Genomic DNA, 21308 nt, shown 5'->3' on the forward strand with positions numbered 1-21308 from the left:
TGATAGCAGCTACCGTCTGTTTTGCCTTTCCCCCTGCCTCCCTTCTCTTTATTTACTCTGCCACATTTATTTAACACATAGCTCCCAGCGAGGCAATAAATTAGCACTCAGTAATAATCTGGCTGATAATTACAGCCAGACAGTTACACAGAGGAAGAAGTAAAAGAACATGGGCCAGGGGCCCTTCTCTTTCCGATTCATACTCTTCTCCCCCATCCTTAGATTTACCCCTGGAACTCTGAATGCTCCCTTTCTTCTGTGACACTTAGTTTTCTTAACATAATGCAATGCAGAAATTATTGTAATAACTAAGAGGCTCTCTTGTTTTCATAATATGCAAGGTACATCCTTTTAGAGGTAGGTTTAGGGGGCTGTTTGGTGTAAAAAAAAAGTGTCTTTTGTGAACAGGACTTTAGGGTCTGGCTTGTTTGAATCATGACATACTCTATGACAAATGAAACATATTTCATTATCTTCCCCTGAAGTTGTCCCACTGGTCAATTTTATTGATGGTTAAATGTGAAAATGAAATATGCAATTTGTCAAAAACATTTAGCAATCATGACAGCAACACCCATTACCTGCTTCAGTAAGTTAATGGTTAACAGTCTACTCATCTCTTTTACCAAAGATCTCTTAACTTTGCATCATACTGTAGATTTTTCCGATAAATGTACATGAAAGTACATTTACTCTTTCCTGAGCATTTCCTGAATTTGAGCATTGTAAGATTAACTGGACTTCTCATCAGCCTGCCTTCCAACTTGGCTATATATTACCAGATTATCAAACAGCAGAGTGGAGTACTGACTTTTTAGCAGTCAGTTTACCGGTACTGATACAACTGCAGGCTTACCGGTGGGTACACCTTCACTCACCTCTTTCCTTCCCATTTCTTTCAATGCCACTCCTGCCATCTTTGCATCTCCTCTGCACACTAGTTTTCCCAACTTTCCTCTAGCTTTTCTCACTTTCCCTCCCTTTTCAACTCTGTATGCCATTAAATCCTCTATTTTCCTCTTCCCTGACTACCTCTGTGCAATGTTGTGTTTTATTAATTTTTTTATTAATTTGTTCACATGTGACTATGAACAAATTAATTTAAAAAAGTCATTTTGGTACATTTTAGTTTTGACCCTGAGAAGAAGGAACATCCACTGTAGATGAGGTAGCATGCTGCATTCGAGAAAAGAAGTCATTGTGATGGAACCAGTCATATCCAAAACTACCTCAAAGGATTAATCATTCTGCAGACTTCACAAAAGCAGCAAAGTACCAACGTGACAGCGGTCAGTATCAAGGGCTCACTGGTGGTGTGACTGGTTGTGGGAAATGGTGCCATTTTACCCCATTCAAGCAAAAGCACCCATTCAAAACTGTACTACAGGACGGGGGTCATGCAATTAGTAAATCAAATCAAATGTCTTTAACAGTAAGACGTCATTTGATTATTATAAAAAAAATCATAAAAATGAGAACTCTACTGCCAATAGGTGAATGAGTAACGTGAAATACTATAAATACCAAGCGTTTACGTTTTCATGGCTGTGCAGATACTCTAACAATTTACTGTGACATCACAGTAAGTCAGGTCACTTTGATTAAACCCACTGAAAGACAGTTCTCACTGAGTAACAGCATTAAAGTTCAGTATAAATTTATCAAAACGCACAAAGGAAACACATCTAATATGTGAGGGAGCTGTTGGTGTTGCGCTGTTAGGTTCAAAAAGACATCAAAGCTGTCTTTATGCAGTCTGCTGAAAGCTAAAGAAAAGAAATGGTTGTAATTCACAGAAACAACTGTAATCCAGCCAGTGAAGCATGAATCTGTGTTTGAGCTTCTGCCATTAACAAATCTTCAAACATGTCATTATATTTGGTTGCAGGACAAACCAGCATCTTCAGTTGTCCAGTGTATCGGCGAAGGCAAGAGTAGCAAAAAAGTTCCAGCTTCTGGTGTGGATCAGATTTTATCATGAAGAGTGGTGTGAGGGATTCCAAATTGACCGAACACTCACCGGGAAGACATGTAACTAGCCATTGTATAGGCGACTGAGCCATACAGGAAAGCGTTTGGTTCATTTTATTTTGTGAGACAACTTATGACTCAAATCAAGTGTTATGAAGACATTACATGCAAACACAAACATGCATATTGTCAGGCGTAGACCAATTAGTGGATCAATAATTCAATGAAAATGTTTCCCTGATCCCATTGGGTTGCAGTGTAACATCAAAATAATATGATCCTTTCTGGAACGTACAAAATACAGCAAAAAATATGCAACACGTTTCACAGAAATGGGTATGAAAATGGTATGAAATGCTCAAAAGGAATTACTTGGAACGTTCTAGCGATAAAAAGGTTACTTCTGAGAGGCATTGATTCTTAGTTCTTAAAATAAATATAAAATTTAAAAAAAATTACAACTTGATTGGCAATGCAGGGACCCTCTTCAAAGGGCTCAGTCTCTGACAAGTAAAAATGGGAAGGGGTTCACCAGTTTGTCAAACACTTAATTGTTAAGTTGGTTAAATGTTATCCTTTGGATCCCATTTTATGTTCAGTTTAAGCGGCTGCTCTCTGTTGCCATACAATCGTAACATTTTTTGAATCTGTGTTTCGACTTGCTGTCTCTACAGGACTTTGAAGGTGCTTAAATGACTGAGGACATGAAATGTAATTTTATAACACAGATCGCATAGATAGGAGTAATGAGAAGCTTTGTAACAACATTTTATCAGGCATGCTAATTCTAATTTCAGATTTGAAATTTAATATATTATGTTGCATAAAGGCCCTAGAGACAAAGCAACGACATAGTATGAGAGAACATAGAGATGAAAACATTAGACAGGGTTTGGTTGCCATCTAGTGTTACATGGGTGAACTGTAACTGTTGAAATATTCGCACAGGTTGAGAAAATACATCCATCAATCCATCTTCTGAAACGCTTTATCTGCTTTCGCAGGTCAAAGGGAGCTGGAGCCCATCCCAGCTGGCTTGGGGCGTGAGGTGGGGGAAACTCCGGGCATAACGCCAGTGCACAGCGGAGCCACACAGAGACAGACTAACATGCACACACAAATTCACACCTATATAATCAATTTGGGACAGGCCAATTAACCTGAAGCTCATGTTTTTGAAGGTGGAAGGAAGCCGGAGAACCCGGAGAGAACCCACACAGACACGGGGAGAACAGACAAACTCCACACAGAGCGGGACTCGAACCCGGAACCGCCTCGCTGTGCAGCGACAGCACTACCCACTGCGCCACTGTGACTCCCTGAGAAAATACAGGAAACTAAAAATCCATGGAAATCAGAAACATATGTTGTTTATCACTCTACAGCCAGCTAATAGTGATTGTTCCACTATTATCTCCCACTACAAACAACCACTCCATAGATTGCATGATTTTCAGCTCCTGTGCTAGTGCCACGACTTTAAGACCCTGTTAAATTATTGTGGAGATATGTGTCATTTGTTTTTAAGAGACAATTGGAGCATACACTCCTCAACAGTGGGCTGTCGCTGGCCTGTGCTATTATGAAAAAGGCATATTTCAGTAAACATTTATATTACTGAACAATTTTTTTTGACATTTTTCTCTTTTTGTGACAAAAATTAAAGTGGTGAAGAGTACTGAAGCCACATGGGATTCTGGGAACCATCCAAATCTACAGTTGTCCTAAACTTTAAGGTGCATTATTGTGTCTGAACACATGAAAACACTTGTGAAGTTTTACTGGACTGCGATTTGGTGTTGGGTTGTTTGAGAAAGGAAAGTAACTCAAGAACTTTTACGTTACATTATGTTGTGCTACATTATGTTAAATTACGTTACGTTACGTCACGCAATGGGACGTTACGCGACGTTTAGTTTCGACACGATGGATGTGTTCCCTCCTTGACATCGGATACATCTGTCTATGCAAAATCCATGTGTGCCAGTAGCTCCTTTTGCGCTGGAAAGAGAACATTTGCTCTATGCTAATGTGACATATTTTTAACCGTTCTTTGTTTAACGAGGCACCGGGAGGCCTCTTAATAGTTCATGAAAGAGGACAATCCCTTTTAGCCCTTTAGTTCAGCTTCCATTAACTTAACTTCTTTCTATTCTTCTGTTCTCCTGTTCATTGTGAAACTAATCTGTGGAAGATATTAACTATGCTACTAACAAAGACCATTCACACAAGGCAGCACAGTGGGTGCGGGCCTTGGCTGGAAGATTAAGGCCCCGTCCACACTGAACTTTTTAAAAACGCATCAAAAACAATTTGCGTCCACACGACAGCGTTTTTAAAAAAATCTCTGTCCACACGTAAACGCACCAGTGCATTTTCGAAGATGGCTATAAGCATGCCAAACCATGTGGTGGCAGTATTGAGTCAAATTTTATCCAATAGGAATCCTCCGTGTTTTGCTGTCACAACACACGGGCCCATAAATATGACGTCACAGCGGTTTTCATTGCAGGCAAGACGTCAGCGTTTTTAAAAAGTCCCGGGGATACGCCGTCCACACAACAACGCAGACCCAGCGTTTTTTAAAAAGTCCACCTCGGCCAGCGTTTTTAAAAAGTCGCGTTTTTGTTTCGGATATCTGTGTTGTCGTGTGGACGGAAGGCGTAAACGCAACAAAAAAGTTGCGTTTTTAAAAAATCCGTTATCGTGTGGACAGGGACTAACAAAGAGTCAGAGGAAGGCCTAATCATGCGGTTCACTCAGATGAAGACAAAAGACAGAAGAAAATGATTAAGGTAATGAAAGGTGCGACAAAGACAAAAATAAACAGCATGATGTCACATGCCACAGTCTGGTTATCTGACTTATCTGACCCAACCTAAGCACTTTGTCACCAAGTGCAGGGTTAACAAAAGGATTTGTTTAAGACTAGAGGACCATCAACTGTTGAGAATTTTTCATGCACCAATATTAGATGATTCCCATTTCTCCAACTAAGTATTTGCGCATTTTATTTCAATCATATCAATTTTAATTCATGATTACATTTTTTATTTGACAGGTAATAAAGCGCATGTCAAGAGGGCCCTTTCCATTTTGGATTCATTGTCATGACGGCATTTTTCTCAAGTACGTATAATAAAATTGAAATCTCTTTAAAGGCATACAAAGAAACAAACACACACACACAGATAACTCCTAACCCTATTCCATATAAAAGATCGGCAGAATCCAAACACCCCTGAATGCAGCACTGACCTCGCTTTCACCACATAATGCTCCCTTAATCTATGACAACATAGCTCTATAGCATATCTTTTGCTCTATTTTTTATCATATATTCCACATACAGTGATACCTCTACTTACGAATGTCTCTACTTACTAAATTTTCTACTTACGAAATTTCTCAGCAGGAAAATATTACCTCTACTTGCGAAAGAAATTTCAACTTACATAATGTATCGGCTGATACTCGAATCTCCTGGCATCCCATTGGCTAAGAGGGATGCCACTTCACCTCTGTGTTGAGCTAGAGCGGTGCTTATGGAGTGTCTCGGCATTCGGCACTCAACCCGTGAAGTGTTCTGATAGTTTTGCGCAAATATAATAACTTTGTCGGTACGTATTCACAATGGACCCCAAGAAAGTGACAGAGAAAAGAGGAAAAGACAAAAGAGTTTTTTTCTCCATACAAAGCAAGAGAAAAGCATGAGAAAGGGATGAGTTTGGTTGATCTCGCCAAAAATATGGCCAAAAATCTACAATTGACACGTTATTAAAACAAAAGAAAGCTTAAGGAGTTTAAGGCATTGCGTGGGTGGTTGGAGAAGTTCGAAAGGAGGACTGGAATTCACTCTGTTGTTTGGCATCGTGAGATAGGAGCGCATGAACCAAAGAGGGCATAAAACAATGAGGACAGCTGTTAACAGGTAAATGACCGGCATTATTATTCTTTACTCTACTTTGTTTTTTACGTTATGCACAACTCACATTTATTGTGTAATAATCTAATCGTAACATGTATTTGTTACATGTTTTGATGCATTTTTATGCTTTATAAAACATTTATGTCGGAATTTTTGTGGGCTTGGAACGGATTAGGGCATTTGCATGGAAAACGTGTCTCTACTTACGTCATTTTCTGCTAACATAATTTCTTCCGGAACCAATTAATTTTGTCAGTAGAGGTACCACTGTATTTTAATGGTTTTTCTAATAGGTATTTGAGTCTAAAAATGGGTGATCTTGCCTAATGCTGCATTCACACCTGAAGAAACACAAATTTTCTTGTACCTTTTTGTGAAACCATGATATCAACATCTATACATCTTCCTTCCACCACCCAAAATCCACAAATCACACAGCAGGAGACTAAAAGTCCGTCGAGTTACGATGGTTCCTTCTCTCCTGCATCAACACCCAAATCGACACCCAGGGATGTGGTGTCTGGAGAATCTTTAATCTGATTGGCTTTCCTGTCACAGTGCCACCCAAGTTCATATTTTTGAGCTCAAATGCACGTCTCCCCAGTTTAACTTGGATGTGAACTTAGCATTATGACCCCACTACAAAGTTGAAAAATCTCATTTCAGTTCAGCGCGTGGGCAAATCTGTTCATACACCAGAGTGTGTGCACTCATATGTATTCATAGTATAAGAAACAGTAATTACAGACAGCCCTTAGCATCAGGAAATCTGGTACCACAAGACAGGTCATTGTCTTCACAACATCCCTTCAGCAGCTTTCTAATGGCAGTGTAGGAGTGTGCTCGAGTGGCGATAACTGCACCTTTCATCGTGGTGGGAAACAGGGGAAAAAGGAAAAGTCACGTACACAGGCCCAGCTGGTATGTACGACAAGTTCTCCCCTTACTACGACTGAACCTCCAGCCCAATGCTGCTCCTATCTCCAGTTACTGGAAACTCTCAGGGCACAATTTACAGCTTGCACTGCAGTGATAATACTGTTTCCAAGGCAGCAGGGAGAGAGTGACGGGCTTGGCTAGAACAGGCTGAAAGATAGGGAAGATAGTGAGTCGGGCTGGACAAGAAAGAAGACTACGAGCAAGGAAATAAGGGATGGAAAAAATGGAAAAGAGAAGAAGAGATTGGAAGATAACAGTGATGTAACAGGTGGAAGAAGAAAAAGAATAAGCAAGAGTATGAGACAGAGGGAGTACCAACTATACTCACTGTGTGGAAAAAAATCATTAATGTACAGCACTGCTAAAACTGAAAGCACTGTGTCTTAACACCCAATGACAATAGCTCTGCTAACAAGCTGGTCATTGTCAGCTTTAATATAATTACATCCCGCGAAGCGGTGATGTATTGTAATTGTCAGTGTTTGTGTGTTTGTCTGTCCGTCCACTCGTCCACCAAATATGTTCACTATCTTTGCAGATAGAAAGATGAAACAAAAGCAAATTACTCGGGCAGCAAAGGGGATGAAAATGAGATGATGACCTTGACCTTGAGAAAAGTACGTCAAGGTCAAATTTAAACTTTTGTAGACTCATGAACCGGATAAGAAAATAGATAGAAAGAAAAGGGAGAAGGCCAGTGTGAGTAAGACCATAGATCAAAGCTAGTGCTTTGATCTATGAAAGAAGGTCAGGGTAAAACTTTGACTTCAAGGGTGTTGCGGGATGTTGCAGTCTCTGACTGCCTTGGTTCTACTTGTTGGTGTCGATCCGTCCGTCCGTCCGTTCATCCACCTGCCAGCCCGTAGATCAAAGCACTAGATTTGATCAAAGCACTAACTTTGATATATGGTCATGCAACTGGTGCATTCTATTTTTCATGAGGTTTCAGAGATGTGTACCTGAAAAAGAATTAAAAGTTAAAATTTGACCTTGACCTAGTTTTTCAAGGTCAAGTTTGTGATCTAATTTCCATCCCCTTGCCTCCTGGACTGCATGCAGTCTAGGACCAGTTTCAGCTTTTCTTCCAACTTCTTATCATAGCCACTGCTGAACTCATTAAAGTTGCTCCCTAACTCATCCACAGAAGAGGCCATCCGCTCTACGGCTTCTTTCCAGGTTTTATTGTCATTCTACTCCGATTTTCCCTCTTCCTCTCGTCATTTTGCAGAGAATCAGTGAGTCAGTGAGACTATTCTGAATAGTCTGATGTTAAACCAATCGGTGGTGCAAAAAATGTTTGGGACCATTGATTTACATGACATGTTAAAAAAAATGGACACTTTTTTTCCAAGGACACCGATGCCACGGATACTGAAAAACTCTATTTGTCTTTCTGTGGACAGACCAGAGCCCCAAATCAAAGGTTAAAATGAGCAAGCTGATGTGAAATCTCCTGAGCTCAAATGTTCCTAAAAAAGTTGAAAAAGGAGCAAATTGAAGAAACCAATTATTAACTATGAGATGTACACCTGTAGGATCTAGCAAGCATGTTTCTTAGTGAAAGTGTGGATATTAGGAGCTCTTCATGGGCCCTCTCGCATTAATTCTGATTATATAAAACACATTCCATTCTCATTCCATTCGGCATTTTCTCCTTGAGCTCCTGACAGAGAGAAGATGACAAAAAAGCTCAAACAAGACAAGTGTTTGAAATTACTATTACTTAGTTACACACTTCTATATCCTCTGACCACCAAGGTCAAAACATTTGAAAAACTGACCTACTGCTTGGAGACGTTTCAGATCTCAGCCCTGGTGACTTTAGGTGTTCTTTGTCAACATAAGAATACCTATTACTACTTGGTGACTAATACTGAAGCAGAAAACAGCAGCTGATAATTCTTGGAAACCACCCTCAGATTATTTGCTTTTTCTTGCAAGCATGTTTTGTATTTACACTTTCATAACAAAAATAGTAAAAGATCAAAAACAGCAGTGACATTATGCACGGCTGTGGTTGACCTCTCGATGACACTCGAGTTTTTCTGTGTGACTACCCTTTAAAACTGATCTTTTCGATACCTGAGAACAAACAGGTTGTGTGTGTGTGTGTGTGTGTGTGTGTGTGTGTGTGTGTGTGTGTGTGTGTGTGTGTGTGTGTGTGTGTGTGTGTGTGTGTGTGTGTGTGTCAGTGTGTGTGTGTGTATGTGTTTGTGTGTACCAGTTGCTTGGCCTCGTCAGCTTCCTGGCGTATCTGTCGTCTTTCACGGGTCGTGGTTTCAGTGATCTCCCTCATTGCCTCGTGCTCTCTCTGTGCCACCTTAGACAGTTCCTCCTTTGGGGTTGTTTGTTGATAAACATGCCTGAAACAAAGATACACTCATGTTAAGCACAAACTTCAGGATTTTTTTGCATTTTCTAAAGTTTATGATTGGTGCATTTTGTCTAAACCTACATTTCCACATGGTGCTGCATATACCACATCAAATTAAACCAGTCAATACTGTGAGTTCTTAGTGCAATTTCGACAAGCTGAATATCGACTGGTAAAGAAAAGTGTAAAAAATGAGGTGGATTGTTTTTGATTCTTGTTGAGGGCTGTAATAAAAAAAATTTTAGAGTAAAAATATTCAAGCTGTTCGCAATTGGTCAACCTTCATTTGTAAAATGTCAACCAATGCCTTTTCAGTGATTACCAGACCAAGAACTGCCTTTAAGAATGCAACAAAACCTCATGACATTATAGCAACGTTTTTCTGCACCCGAAGCTCATAAATCTCCAAGAGTCATTCAGTACACAGATGCAGGCTGTATGTTTATGAGTACATTTATTTTGCACTGAATGCTCCAATCTTGTCATGAGGAACAATTGTATGCACATGAAATTATTGTACATTGAATATACAGTAGTTGGCAATATGACATAACATTACATAATTATGGACTATATCAACACATGATCACGGAGCTACATTTTTTGTTTACCATTCTCAAAAATTCGACTTTCAGCACAGAGAAGAGGATCTGTTCACTAGTCATCTTGAATTCAAGTCTGCATCAGAAGCTCAGGTGAAAATCAACCCACCTTCTCTCCTCCTCAGCGCAGGAGGTGGGTTTGTTGGTGTTGGACTGTGTACTGGGTCGAGCCTGGTACTGTGTGCTCTTCTGGGATTGAGTGTTTGAACTGAAGCTTTTACTGGGATCTGGACAAAGAGAGAGGGGACATGAAATGTTGAGACTGGTAGAAGGCAAGTCTTTGTGATCTGTTTATGATATTACAATTTCAATAAGCTCTAACATGCATTTAGGTAGTATTCAGTTAAAGCTATAGAAAAAACGTGCCTGATGATCTAATATGATCAAACACACATCCAGGACTAATAGAGAATCAGACTTTCAGACTCTCTGAACACTGAGATCAATGGCAAGGACACTGCATTATAGGTCATATTACTGCTGATGAGCCAGTAAGTCTGTTGGCAGTATGTCACTGCAGGTGTTTGGGTTCAGTGAGAGGGAGATTATGACGGCTATAATGTACGTTACTCATAGATGACAGCAGCTTCTGTTGAATGGCAACCAGAGAAAAGTGTTAACCAACTAGAAACTAAAATATTTCTCTTTTAAATAAATCCCTTGGTATGCTCCAAATATCATACTTCTTCTGATGTCAGTGGATTCCACTGGGCTCCAGAGTGACTTGTGACCAGAGATGGACAGAGTACTTGACCCCAGTACTTGAGTTAGAGTACAAATACTTCTGGTCAAAATTTACTCCGCTACAAGTAAGAATAGCCCAGTCAATACATTACTTGAGTAAGAGTAAAACGTACTTGCTTTTAAATGTACTTAAGTATTCAAGAGTAAATGCTTTTAAATGTACTTAAAGTAAGAGTAAGAGTAAATTCCTATTTTTTTTATCTTTGATGAGAATGGACCTGACTGAATTACTGTCATTTTACAATTTTATATATAGTACCTTGTATCTCGTTTCAGAGAAAACTCTTTGAAACCACCTGCACTGATGTACCTGCCTGTAGAACCATTATGTTATACTGTACCAAGCCTTCCCCAACATCGATAAAAATGGAAATAAAATTAATGGAATCATCAAAGAGGAAAATTATGTCATTTTCACATTTTAATTCCCCCATTCCATACACACACAAGACCAAATGGACCCATACAGGCCCAACCAACTTGCTTAACTGGGGACCAACTGGAACCCCTAAAGGACACACTGGTGGACTACTGGTTGAGAACCACTGCTTTACGACAAACTAATTCTCTGCCTTCAACAACTCAATGTTTACAGGAAGGACATATCCCAGTACCACAATATTTGTCTCCCCCAGACTGTCTGTCTCCCTCCACCTGTCTGTCTGCCCCCCCCCCCCCCCCCAATCTGTGTGTCTCCCCCTGCCCCCCAGTCTGTGTGTCTCTGTGTCCGCCAGTCTCTGTCAGTCTGTAGTACTGTAAAATTAAGTTACAAGAGGTCTCTAGGTGCAACTTTTGTCAGTTTTTCTTCAGCAAACACAATAAGCATTTGAAAATGCACTTTTTCTTGTCCGAGTCCGCATTGTCCTTTTTCAAGGATAGTGTCATCCAGTTAGCTCATAATGTCCTTGGATGCTCACGATCCTCCCCCAAAATGCCTTGGTTATCGGACAGGACACTCCACATCATCGACCAGCGGTGCCAGGCCAGGGCGACCTGACCTAGTACTGGTGACTGAACCACAAGCACAATGTGGCCATAGCTGAGGACAGAGAGGTTCTGGCAAGCAAAAGCCAAACACGTAGAGTCCACAGCAAATACCAGCAACATGAGCCGTGTCTTCACTCTGTTGTGTCAAGCCCGCAATGGCCCATGCATCAAGACAGTCCTGGTGACTCTGATGGCGACATCATAACAACAGCTAAGCAAACTGCCTCGTGTGCTGGAAAGAGCACTTCAGCCTCCTTTTGCAGCACAGCTCCACCCCTGATCCCACCATCCTCTCGGCTGCTAACACCACAGTCTCTAGCGACGCCAACAGTACAGATCCCATTACACCCGAGGAAGTCAAAGCCGCTCCGAAAAAACTCAACAACAGGAAAGCCTCCGGCATCTGTGAAGTAACGGTCGAGATGCTAAAACCTGGCTGTGACAGTCTTGTTGAGTGGCTCATCCACACCTTCAACCATGTAGGGAGACAGAGAGACTTCCCAGCTCCTGGACCAGAGGAGTCATCCTACCCTCCTGGAAACATAAGGGTGACAGGCTAGTCTGCAGCAACCACAGCGGCATTACACTTCTCTCCATCCCCGGCAAACTCTCACCAGGATCTTGCTCACCCGTGCTCTCCCAGCCATCAGAAGTCGCCACCATCTCCAGCAGGCTGGCTTCATGCCTAACCGCTCCACTACATACCACATCTCTGCCGTTCACCTGCTCATAGAGAAGCCCCGTGAATTCCGCAAAGATCGCCATCTATACATTGGGTTCATTGATTTGAAGGATGCCTTAGACACTATCTGCCATGCCTCGCTCTGGAGTATCCTACAGACCCATAGAGCACCACCTAAGATCGTTGCCCAGCTCAAGCTGTTCTACAACAAAGCAGAGAGCTGTGTCCGTATCAATAGCAGAGACTCCGACTGGTTCCCTATCTCCAGTATTGTTTGCCAGGGTTGTGTTGCCACTCCTGACCTTTTTAACTGCATCGTTGACCATCTGATGTCCAAGGTCTGTGAGCGAGTCCCCGGGGTGTCCTTCAGCAACTACCACCTAACTGACCTGGAGTATACTGACGACACCATCCTGCTCAGCACATTCTACAACCAGCTGAGACGCCCATATACAGAGAAGAGGCAGAGAAACTTGGCCTTCGAGTGAGCTGGACTAAAACCAAATTCATGCATGTCAGTGATGGACCGTATTCACCTCCCTGCAGCTTGGTGATGACACTATGGAGCCTGTCAAGAGCTTTATGTATCTGGGGTCCGTAGTGACGGACAATGGGGACCTTAAACCAGAGATTCTCCGCAGAAGAGCTCTGGCAGCATCAGCTCTGCAACCTCTCTGGAAGCTATTCTGGAGGCATCAGACTATCTCACACAAGACGAAGCTCCAAATTTACAACTCTGCCGTCCTCTCCATCCTGCTGTACAGGTCAGAAACTCGGCCCTTACACAAGACCATGGCTGCAAGTACAGATGAATTTGAAAGCAGGGCTCTCAGAACCATCGAAAACACCAGGTGGCCCCAGCAGGTTTCCAACAAAGTGCTTGGAGCCCGCACGTGCCAGCCCAGAGCTTCTTGCCAGGTGTCATAACGTTGTAACCGCTGGCTTGGTCATGTTCTCCGCCTTCCCTCTGATCACTCTGCAAGAGTCATTCTCCAGTTTGACCCTAAGGCCGCAGGCTGGAAACGACCTCGAGGCAAGCCCCGCACCCGATAGCTCGACATCATTGCTGGCGACCTCCGACAACAGGGAGTCGCTGTGGAGAATGCAGAAAAGCTAGCACAAGACCGCCAGCAATGGAAAAAACTGACTCATCTGTTTGGCTCAACACAGAGGGATGGGACACCCCCCCATCGCATGAGCCCTACTGACTGACTGACTGTTTCCTTGTCAGAGGGCCTCTGTCCAGGTTAACGATAGATCTCTTCATGTGTCATCAGGGTCAATTTCTCCAAACTTATAATTTATCCAAACCTCAAGAAGACTGCATAAAACTGTTAGCACTTTTGTACTGTACATTTGCCTTTGAAACTGATCATCTGCAAAATTCCTTTTTAATATTTTAAAATAATTTCCCTATAGACTTTTCCAGGGATATGAATGTGTGTGAATGTGTGTGAATGTGAATGTGTGTGAATGGGACCTCTATGTCTCCTGGACAATTTCTAAACATCAGTTCGCTGAAAGCGATCTGTGTTCTAAGAAACCACAAAGATGTGCGATACCTTTGTCTCTCTGATTGACAGAGGTCACAGATGGGTGTTCTGGAGCAATGTTGGCCACTCCCCTCATCCTCTGGAGGACATCCTCTGAAAGCTGGATAGAAGAATGAAGAATATGTTTGAAAAAGACGTGCAGGTCAGGCCTGTAATATACACAGAATGGGGAAAATACTGCACTGTTTTCTTTCTTCACTTTGGGAAGAACATTTTGCAGACTTTTTGTAAGGATTAAAAATTTCCAAGCAGTTTGGTATGAGAGTTGATGTTACTGTGAATTTGTGTGAATGGTTAAACATAATTACACCAAACCACAGTCAGCTACACAAGCCAGTGACTCATTGCTTCTATGACTCACAGCATTTTTATGTTTAGGAAAGGGGGGTAATGTTGAGGTGGTGGGCAAATAGCATTACCTGAATGGTTTTTGGTTTCCTGCAGAAAATGTGGCCATCATACGTCATGCATGTTATACATAGGTTTATGGATTTACATATGTATATACATATACTGACCAAAAAACACATGAAAAGTTTGCTCCAGTTGCTCAAAACCTTGCAAAGACACAAAAGCTTGCTGCTGCAATTCAGAACATCTGATGTCTACTTTTAACTTTTTTTAATTAGAATTATTTTATAGAGGAAATGTATCAATTACAATTACATTATTACAATGGATTTCATCCACTCAGTTCAACTTTCAGAAAATGTCTCAGCATCTCTGAGGAAGATGAAGCGTTTGCCGTTATGTCTGTGAAGGTTCTCTTCCTGATCATGAAATTCCAACAAGATAATGGTCCCAAACAGAACACAAAGGGCTTGGTTTAGAAGACATTCTGGATTATTGTAGAGTTGCCTGACTTGAATTCCATGGAAAATCTCAGGTGGTTGCAGAATGTAAACAAAGAAAATTTACAAGAATATTATAAAAAATAGAGCCCTTTCCAAAACAAACTGGGAGCATTCTCAAAGAACGCTCCCAGAATCAGGAAATTTGACACGTTTAATATTTACTGTGGGACTGCCCCCGGAGTTCCCCCCGCCTCACGCCCTAAGCCAGCTGGGATAGGCTCCAGCTCCTGCGATGACAGATGAAACGATTGTGAAAATGAATGAACTCTTCATATAGAGATGTGTCCTAACTAGAAAAACACTGATTTGTCACCTGAACTGTGACTAAACAGTTCTTGTTCAGTGATTATTGGTTATTATTAATCACTGATACTTTGGATATTCTGTCTACAAACCCAATACACAATTCAAGTGGAATTATTTTTGGGCACTAAACCACATATTAACATTAATATACTTTTTTTTTTTTAAATGTCGGCTGTTTACTGTAATTGTGTAATTCATTAATTCGCCTCTTTTCGTTATTTGAAATCAAAATCTATAAAAGTAAAGATGAAGCCAACGCTAAACGTCAAATACAGCATAAAGCTGTTATTTCGAATAGACTTAAAACGGACTGAATTTACAAGGATTCCAATGATTTTCAAAATATTATGGTAATATGCCAAATATGATGATCGCCAGGTCAGACTTGTGTAAATTTGCAAGAAAACCAGTGGTTTGGGGTTTCATCAGCCTGACACGTCACTTCACATCAACGAATCACTTCACATCCTCCTCAGCTGCTCCCCAGGACGAAGACAGGTCGTTAGTCTAACCCAGAATCAACACGGACTGCCGTATAGCTGGGTTAAAAGCGTGTTTGTCCCGACAACACTTCCTTGATATCACTTAATAGCGATTACGGGGTACACTATATGCTAGCTAGATTAGCATCGCCGGTACCTTGATTCCACGGAGAATCCTGACCCTGTCCTCATCGTCGACACCGAAAGACACTTTCCTCGTCGTGCTCTCTCCCGAACCCATATCTCCTGGTTTTATAATTCAGTTTTGCACATAAACTGACTAAAAACAGCGTTATCACCATGAAATCGCTGTGATCCTGACCGATGACAGGAGCGACCGATGGATGAGACGGTTGCCAGGTCCACCGGTAAACATCCCCCTTTAAGCTGTAAACGGGAATAAATTAGAACTCCTTGTAAGTAAGACTGAGCAATCGATTTATACTATCAACACTTCATAATTTAGTTATATATCGATACGTTTGGCTATTTTGGATGTATATAAATGTAAAATGAAAAAGAATGAATTGTTGTTAGTCACCTATCTACATTTTAATTTGGCAACCCCGGTGCCAGCCACCAGCAATACTGGATGTATCAGAACTCGGTAGAATAGGTGTCCCGATCTCTCAAACTAGAATACTGATACCGCACGGCACAGCCAGTGAATTTATTTATAAACATTATTAATGATTTTTAATTAATACTGCTATTTTCGTAGGTGTAGAACTGTCGACTGATTTTGTGGGATGCTGGGTGGTGTAACAACAATGCATAGTATTCCGTAAAGCCTCATCTGACGTCTGTGGCATTGCCGCAAACCTCTCTGTCTCTGTCTCTCGATTGTAGAAGAGGTGATTGTTGAGAACGGGTAATTGCTTTTTTTCCCCTCATTTGACTGTTTTTTTTAATTTGATAAATGTTTAAAGGTCAGATGTTTCGCTGTTCAAAAACGCACATTGAAAAGCCAACGTGATTACTATGTAATTTGACTTTTATGAATAAACGTGATGTTAAAAATCAAATCTCTCTCTCTGTCTCTCTCTCTCTCTCTGTCTCTCTCTCTCTCTCTCTCTCTCTCTCTCTCTCTCTCTCTCTCTCTCTCTCTCTCTGTCTCTCTCTCTGTCTCTCTCAGTGGTATCTGTGTGTCATCCTCAAGCTCGGGTCCTCTACCAGAGGCCTGGGAGTCTGAGGGTTCTGTGCAGTATCTTAGCTGTTCCTAGGACTGCGCTCTTCTGGACTGAGGCTTCAGATGTTGTTCCAGGAATCTGCTGGAGCCACTCCTCCAGTTTGGGGGTCACTGCCCCAGTGCTCCTACTACCACGGGCACCACATTAACCTTGACCTTCCACATCTGTTCCAGCTGTTCTTTCAGCCCTTGATACCTCTCAATGTTTTCCTGTTCCTTCTTCCTGATGTTTGCGTCAGCTGGAATCGCCACATCTATCACCACTGCTCTCTTCTGCTCTTTGTCCATCACCACTATGTCCGGTTTGTTAGCCGGCAGCTGTTTGTCAGTCTGGAAGCTGAAGTCCCACAGGATCTTAGCCTTGTCTTTCTCAACCACCTTCGGTGGTATGTCCCTTTGGGATTTGGGTACTTCTAGTCCATACTGGGTACAGATGTTCCTGTATACTATCACAGCTACTTGGTTGTGCCTTTCCATGTATGCTGAGCTGGCGAGCATCTTACATCCTGCTACCACATGCTGGACTGACTCTGGGGCTTCTTTACATAGCCTGCACCTTGTGTCAGATCTACTGTGGTAGATATTTGCCTCTATTGCTCTTGTACTTAGGGCCTGTTCTTGTGCTGTCATGATCAGTGCCTCTGTGCTGTCTGTCAGTCCAGCTTTATTCAGCCATTGGTAGGTCTTCTTGATATCAGCCACTTCCTCTATCTGACGGTGGTACATGCTGTGTAGGGGCTTGTCCCTCCATGTTGTCTCCTCCTCCTCCTCTTCCTCCTCAGGTTTCTGCTGTCTAAGGCATTCACTGAGCAGTTCATCTGTTGGGGCCATCTTCCTGATGTACTCTTGGATTTTCGATGTTTCATCCTGGACAGTGGCCCTGATGCTCACTAGTCCTCGGCCTCCCTCTTTCCACTTAGTGTACAGCCTCAGGATGCTGGACTTGGGGTGAAACCCTCCATGCATGGTGAGGAGCTTTCTCGTCTTGATGTCTGTGGCTTCTATCTCCTCCTTTGGCCAGCTTATGATCCCAGCGGGGTATCTCATGACAGGCAGTGCATACATGTTGATGGCTCGGACCTTGTTCTTGCCATTCAGCTGACTTCCCAGGACATGCCTTACTCTCTGGAGGTATTTGGCTGTGGATGACTTCCTTGCGGCTTCCTCATGGTTGCCATTAGCCTGTGGTATTCCAAGGTATATGTAGCTGCCCTTGATGTCTTCTATCCTGCCCCTTGGTAGGTCAACCCCTTCATTTCTGATCATCTTGCCTCTTCTTGATACTAATTTGTCTAATCCGAATGACATCCCTATGTCGTCGCTGTACATCCTGGTGGTGTGGATCAGTGAGTCAACTTCTCGCTCATTCCTTGCATACAGCTTGATATCATCATTTCATATGATAGGTTTTTTTTAAGTGTGTGTTCATGTTTGAGAGAATCTCTCTTGGATGTTGTTAACGTAACTATCTTGTAACCTCACTCTTCCACTTCGGTCCCTCTCATTCACACACATGTACTCTGTCTTACTGCGGCTAACCTTCATTCTTCTCCTTTCCAGGACCAACCTCCACCTAGTCCATTGAGATTCCTGTCTGACCTCGTCTGTCAGCCTGTCCATCACCATAGCAAACAAGAAGGGGCTCAGAGCTGATCCCTAATGCAGTCCCACCTCCACCTTGAACTCCTCTGTCACACCTACAGCACACCTCACCACTGTCCTATAGTCCTCATACATGTCCTAGAGGTTTTGGAGATAAGGTCAGAGAGGCCAGACTGAGATGGTTTGGACATGTCCAGAGGATTGATAGTGATTATATTGGTAGAAGGATGCTGAGTTTTGAACTGCCAGGCAGGAGGCCTAGAGGAAGACCAAAGAGGAGGTTCATGAATGTAGTGAAAGAGGACATGAAGGTAGTTGGTGTAGAGGATGCAGAAGACAGGGTTAGATGGAGGCAACTGATTCGCTGTGGTGACCCCTGAAGGGAGAAGCCAAAAGGAAAAGATTTTGATTTTTGCAAAAGCACTTTAATCACATTCAAACATTTTACAATTTTACATTAGATGAAAGCACTAAAGTGCTTCAGAAGAAGAAGATTTTGTGCAAAAATACTTCAATCACAGTCAGAAAATTTTACAATTTTCTATTAGATGAAACTTCAAAAATACTAAACACCAATAAACAAAAGTAAATACAATTTAAAAATTAGAGCATTATATCAGGAAGTTTGCAAAAGTGAGGTGATCATCAACTAAAGTGCATAGGACATTTTTGTAACTAAAGTTGTTTAGGTCTTTTGTCATTTTATAGAAACCAAATTCTAGTTTTAAGCGACATCTGATGTTACAGCAAAAAACAGTAGCTGCTTCTTGAACAGTATTGTTTTCAATTCTCCTCTTCCTGGTCACATAAGTTTTGCCTCTCCAGACATAAAATTTAAAAGCTGCCACTTTCTTTGATTTGATGTATTGTCCCCAGCACCGTAGATTAATTTCCTGATACTAAAATTTTCACTGAACAAATTAAAAACATTCGTTAGAAGAGTGAAGAGCACTGCAAGTCTCCCACACTCACTGAAAGCATGAAAGACTGTTTCACGAAAGGGCTGGACTGGCTGGACACCGCAGGGGTAAAAACAGAGATAAAAGCATTGGAACCGATGGCACCATGTAAAATCCTCCACTGGAGGTCGGCTGTTTTTTTCTTGAGGGGAAGTTTGTATAGAAGTCTCCACTGTGGGTCAGGTCCATTTCCTGCCATCCTGTTGGCCCAGGTAGTGGGTGCTCTGTCACACAGGCTTTTCTTGTTGATTTCTTTTACACATTGTTTGTACAGTATTTTTTTGTTGGCCGTGTGCAGGCTGATTTGTCGTTCACCTCTGAGGTGAGGACCCTCCACTTCTCCAAACAGGGGACTGATGTGGACCTCAGGGAAAGGATCTTTGCTGTCCGGCACAGTCCCTGTATTATAGTCCAGGAGGAGGCTTCTCTCCTTCCCAGAGAGTCTTTGCCTCCACAGTTGTAGCACCCTCTGAGCCACCCTGGTGGACTGGATGTTCAGCAGGGAGCTCACAGCCTGGGCATCCGCCAACACTGGCCCGGCGTTGTCCACCAGCTGCTGGAGGGTCATGGTCCTGGTTCTGCAAAGCGCTGCAGACAGCCCAGGTGTGGCTCCACTGCAGACATCCAGCCTGGCCCCATGCACTAGTGGTTCCTTCAGTAACCAGAACAGAGAGTCAGAGCTTTTTCCTGGGCTGCTTTTAAATAGGGCCCATGACTTAAAAACACCATGATAAAATGGAGGCAAACCATAAAAAGAAGAAGATGAATAAATGTGTTTTTGAAAATCAAATGGCTCTCTCTCTCACTCTCTCTTGATTGTAGAAGATATGATTATGTAACATGGATAATTACTTTTTTTTTAAATTTTGTCTGTTTTTTTATTTTGCTAAATGTTAAAAGGTTAGATGTTTTTTTTGTTTAGAAAACGCACAGTATTATTGAAAATCCTCTTCAGTGAATTTCTTTTTAATTTTGTGTCAACGTGATTAATTTGTAATTTGACTTTTATGAATAAACTTGATGTTAAAAAGCAAAAAAAAGTATCAAATCTCTTGAATCAATCTCTCTCTCTTTTGCTCTGATCTGAGAAGCAAAAGAGAGAGAAGAAGGAGTGTGTTGGTGTCTCTGCTTCTACTCACTCTATTTTTTGCTTTTTTATGTATTTCTACAAGTTTTTGTGTACTATAATTTAACCACGGTTCCGTTTTGGGAGTTTGAGAAAGAAACAGACGGGAGTCGTTTTTTACTTTTTTGTATACGTGCATCTCCACTATCAGTTAGTGACGGTCACTTTGCAGTTGCGTTATTCCTGAGATCTTTGGGGGATAGGAGGCAGATGGTTTGGTATGGTAATTTTTCTTGACGAAATTGAAAAGGTGCACCAGGCGGTTGTGAACGGGGTGGTGATTAAAAACACCTTCATCCCCGTCCATCCACTGGCTAGCCCGATTAAAACGGTGATCATGTCGAACGCACTGCCCTACCTCGGCGAGGAGCTCCTGGAGAAGGGTCTGTCACGACATGGTTGGCTCCTGGGTCCTCTCAATATGTTCCTGGTCGTCAATACCACTCAGGCCTGTTACGCCTTCCATAGACAAGTCACGATGATCCTAAATAGGTCCGATGAAGAGCTGAATTTCACGCTCAAGTTTAAAATTAATCAGTATGATTACACGGTTTATGTCACCAGTCTTCTTCTTCTTTTCCTTTCAGCTTTTCCCTTCAGAGGAGAGATAGTGAATGTAACAGTCAGATATATCATATAAAAGCTGAGGACCCCATGATCAACAACACTTCCATCGGTAAACAAATGCACATAGCAAGAAAAGATTTGGTAGAACTAGTATCTCATCAGAATCCAGATATAACACGTATTTGGCTTTGGCCTGGCTTCATGAATTACTAAGTATTTCTAACTTATTTGTTGACATCTCAGTATGGCCTCTCTTACTTTGTCTCCCAACCTCTAACATGTGCTGTCCCTCTGATGTACTCATTCCTGATCCTATCCTTCCTGGTCACTCCCAGAGAGAACCTCAGCATCTTCATCTCTGCTACCTCCAGCTCTGCCTCCTGTCTTTTCCTCAGTGACACTGTCTCTAGACCAAACAACATCGCTGGTCTCAACACAGTTTT

The 21308-nt window shown here is 42.0% G+C and overlaps 1 protein-coding gene and 1 long non-coding RNA gene across 7 annotated transcripts in view; one reads left to right on the plus strand and one right to left on the minus strand.

Annotated features, from left to right (window-relative positions):
* LOC137589474 (MICOS complex subunit mic25a-like) overlaps positions 1 to 15804 on the minus strand; it is an 88698-nt gene extending 72894 nt beyond the window's left edge. The window contains exons 1-4 of the mRNA XM_068307263.1: positions 15580 to 15804; positions 13790 to 13880; positions 9924 to 10041; positions 9060 to 9201 (exon numbers count right to left, since the gene is read on the minus strand). Coding sequence (XP_068163364.1) covers positions 9060 to 9201; positions 9924 to 10041; positions 13790 to 13880; positions 15580 to 15663 — 435 coding nt within the window. The 5' untranslated portion in view covers positions 15664 to 15804. The remainder of the gene's footprint in view (positions 1 to 9059; positions 9202 to 9923; positions 10042 to 13789; positions 13881 to 15579) is intronic.
* Positions 1134 to 13928, plus strand: LOC137589477 (uncharacterized). 6 transcript variants are annotated; one of them, XR_011034201.1, is made up of 4 exons: positions 1134 to 1289; positions 2976 to 5100; positions 5780 to 5902; positions 13811 to 13928. It is a non-coding gene; the product is annotated as an uncharacterized lncRNA (long non-coding RNA). The 6 variants fall into 6 exon arrangements; XR_011034197.1 differs by lacking the exon at positions 1134 to 1289 and having other exon boundaries at positions 2179 to 3707; positions 5033 to 5100; XR_011034202.1 differs by lacking the exon at positions 1134 to 1289 and having other exon boundaries at positions 2179 to 3019; positions 3153 to 5100.
* Positions 15805 to 21308: the final 5504 nt, after the last annotated feature.

Source organism: Antennarius striatus, chromosome 2 (assembly GCF_040054535.1).
Source record: "Antennarius striatus isolate MH-2024 chromosome 2, ASM4005453v1, whole genome shotgun sequence".
NCBI classification, from domain to species: Eukaryota; Metazoa; Chordata; class Actinopteri; order Lophiiformes; family Antennariidae; genus Antennarius; species Antennarius striatus.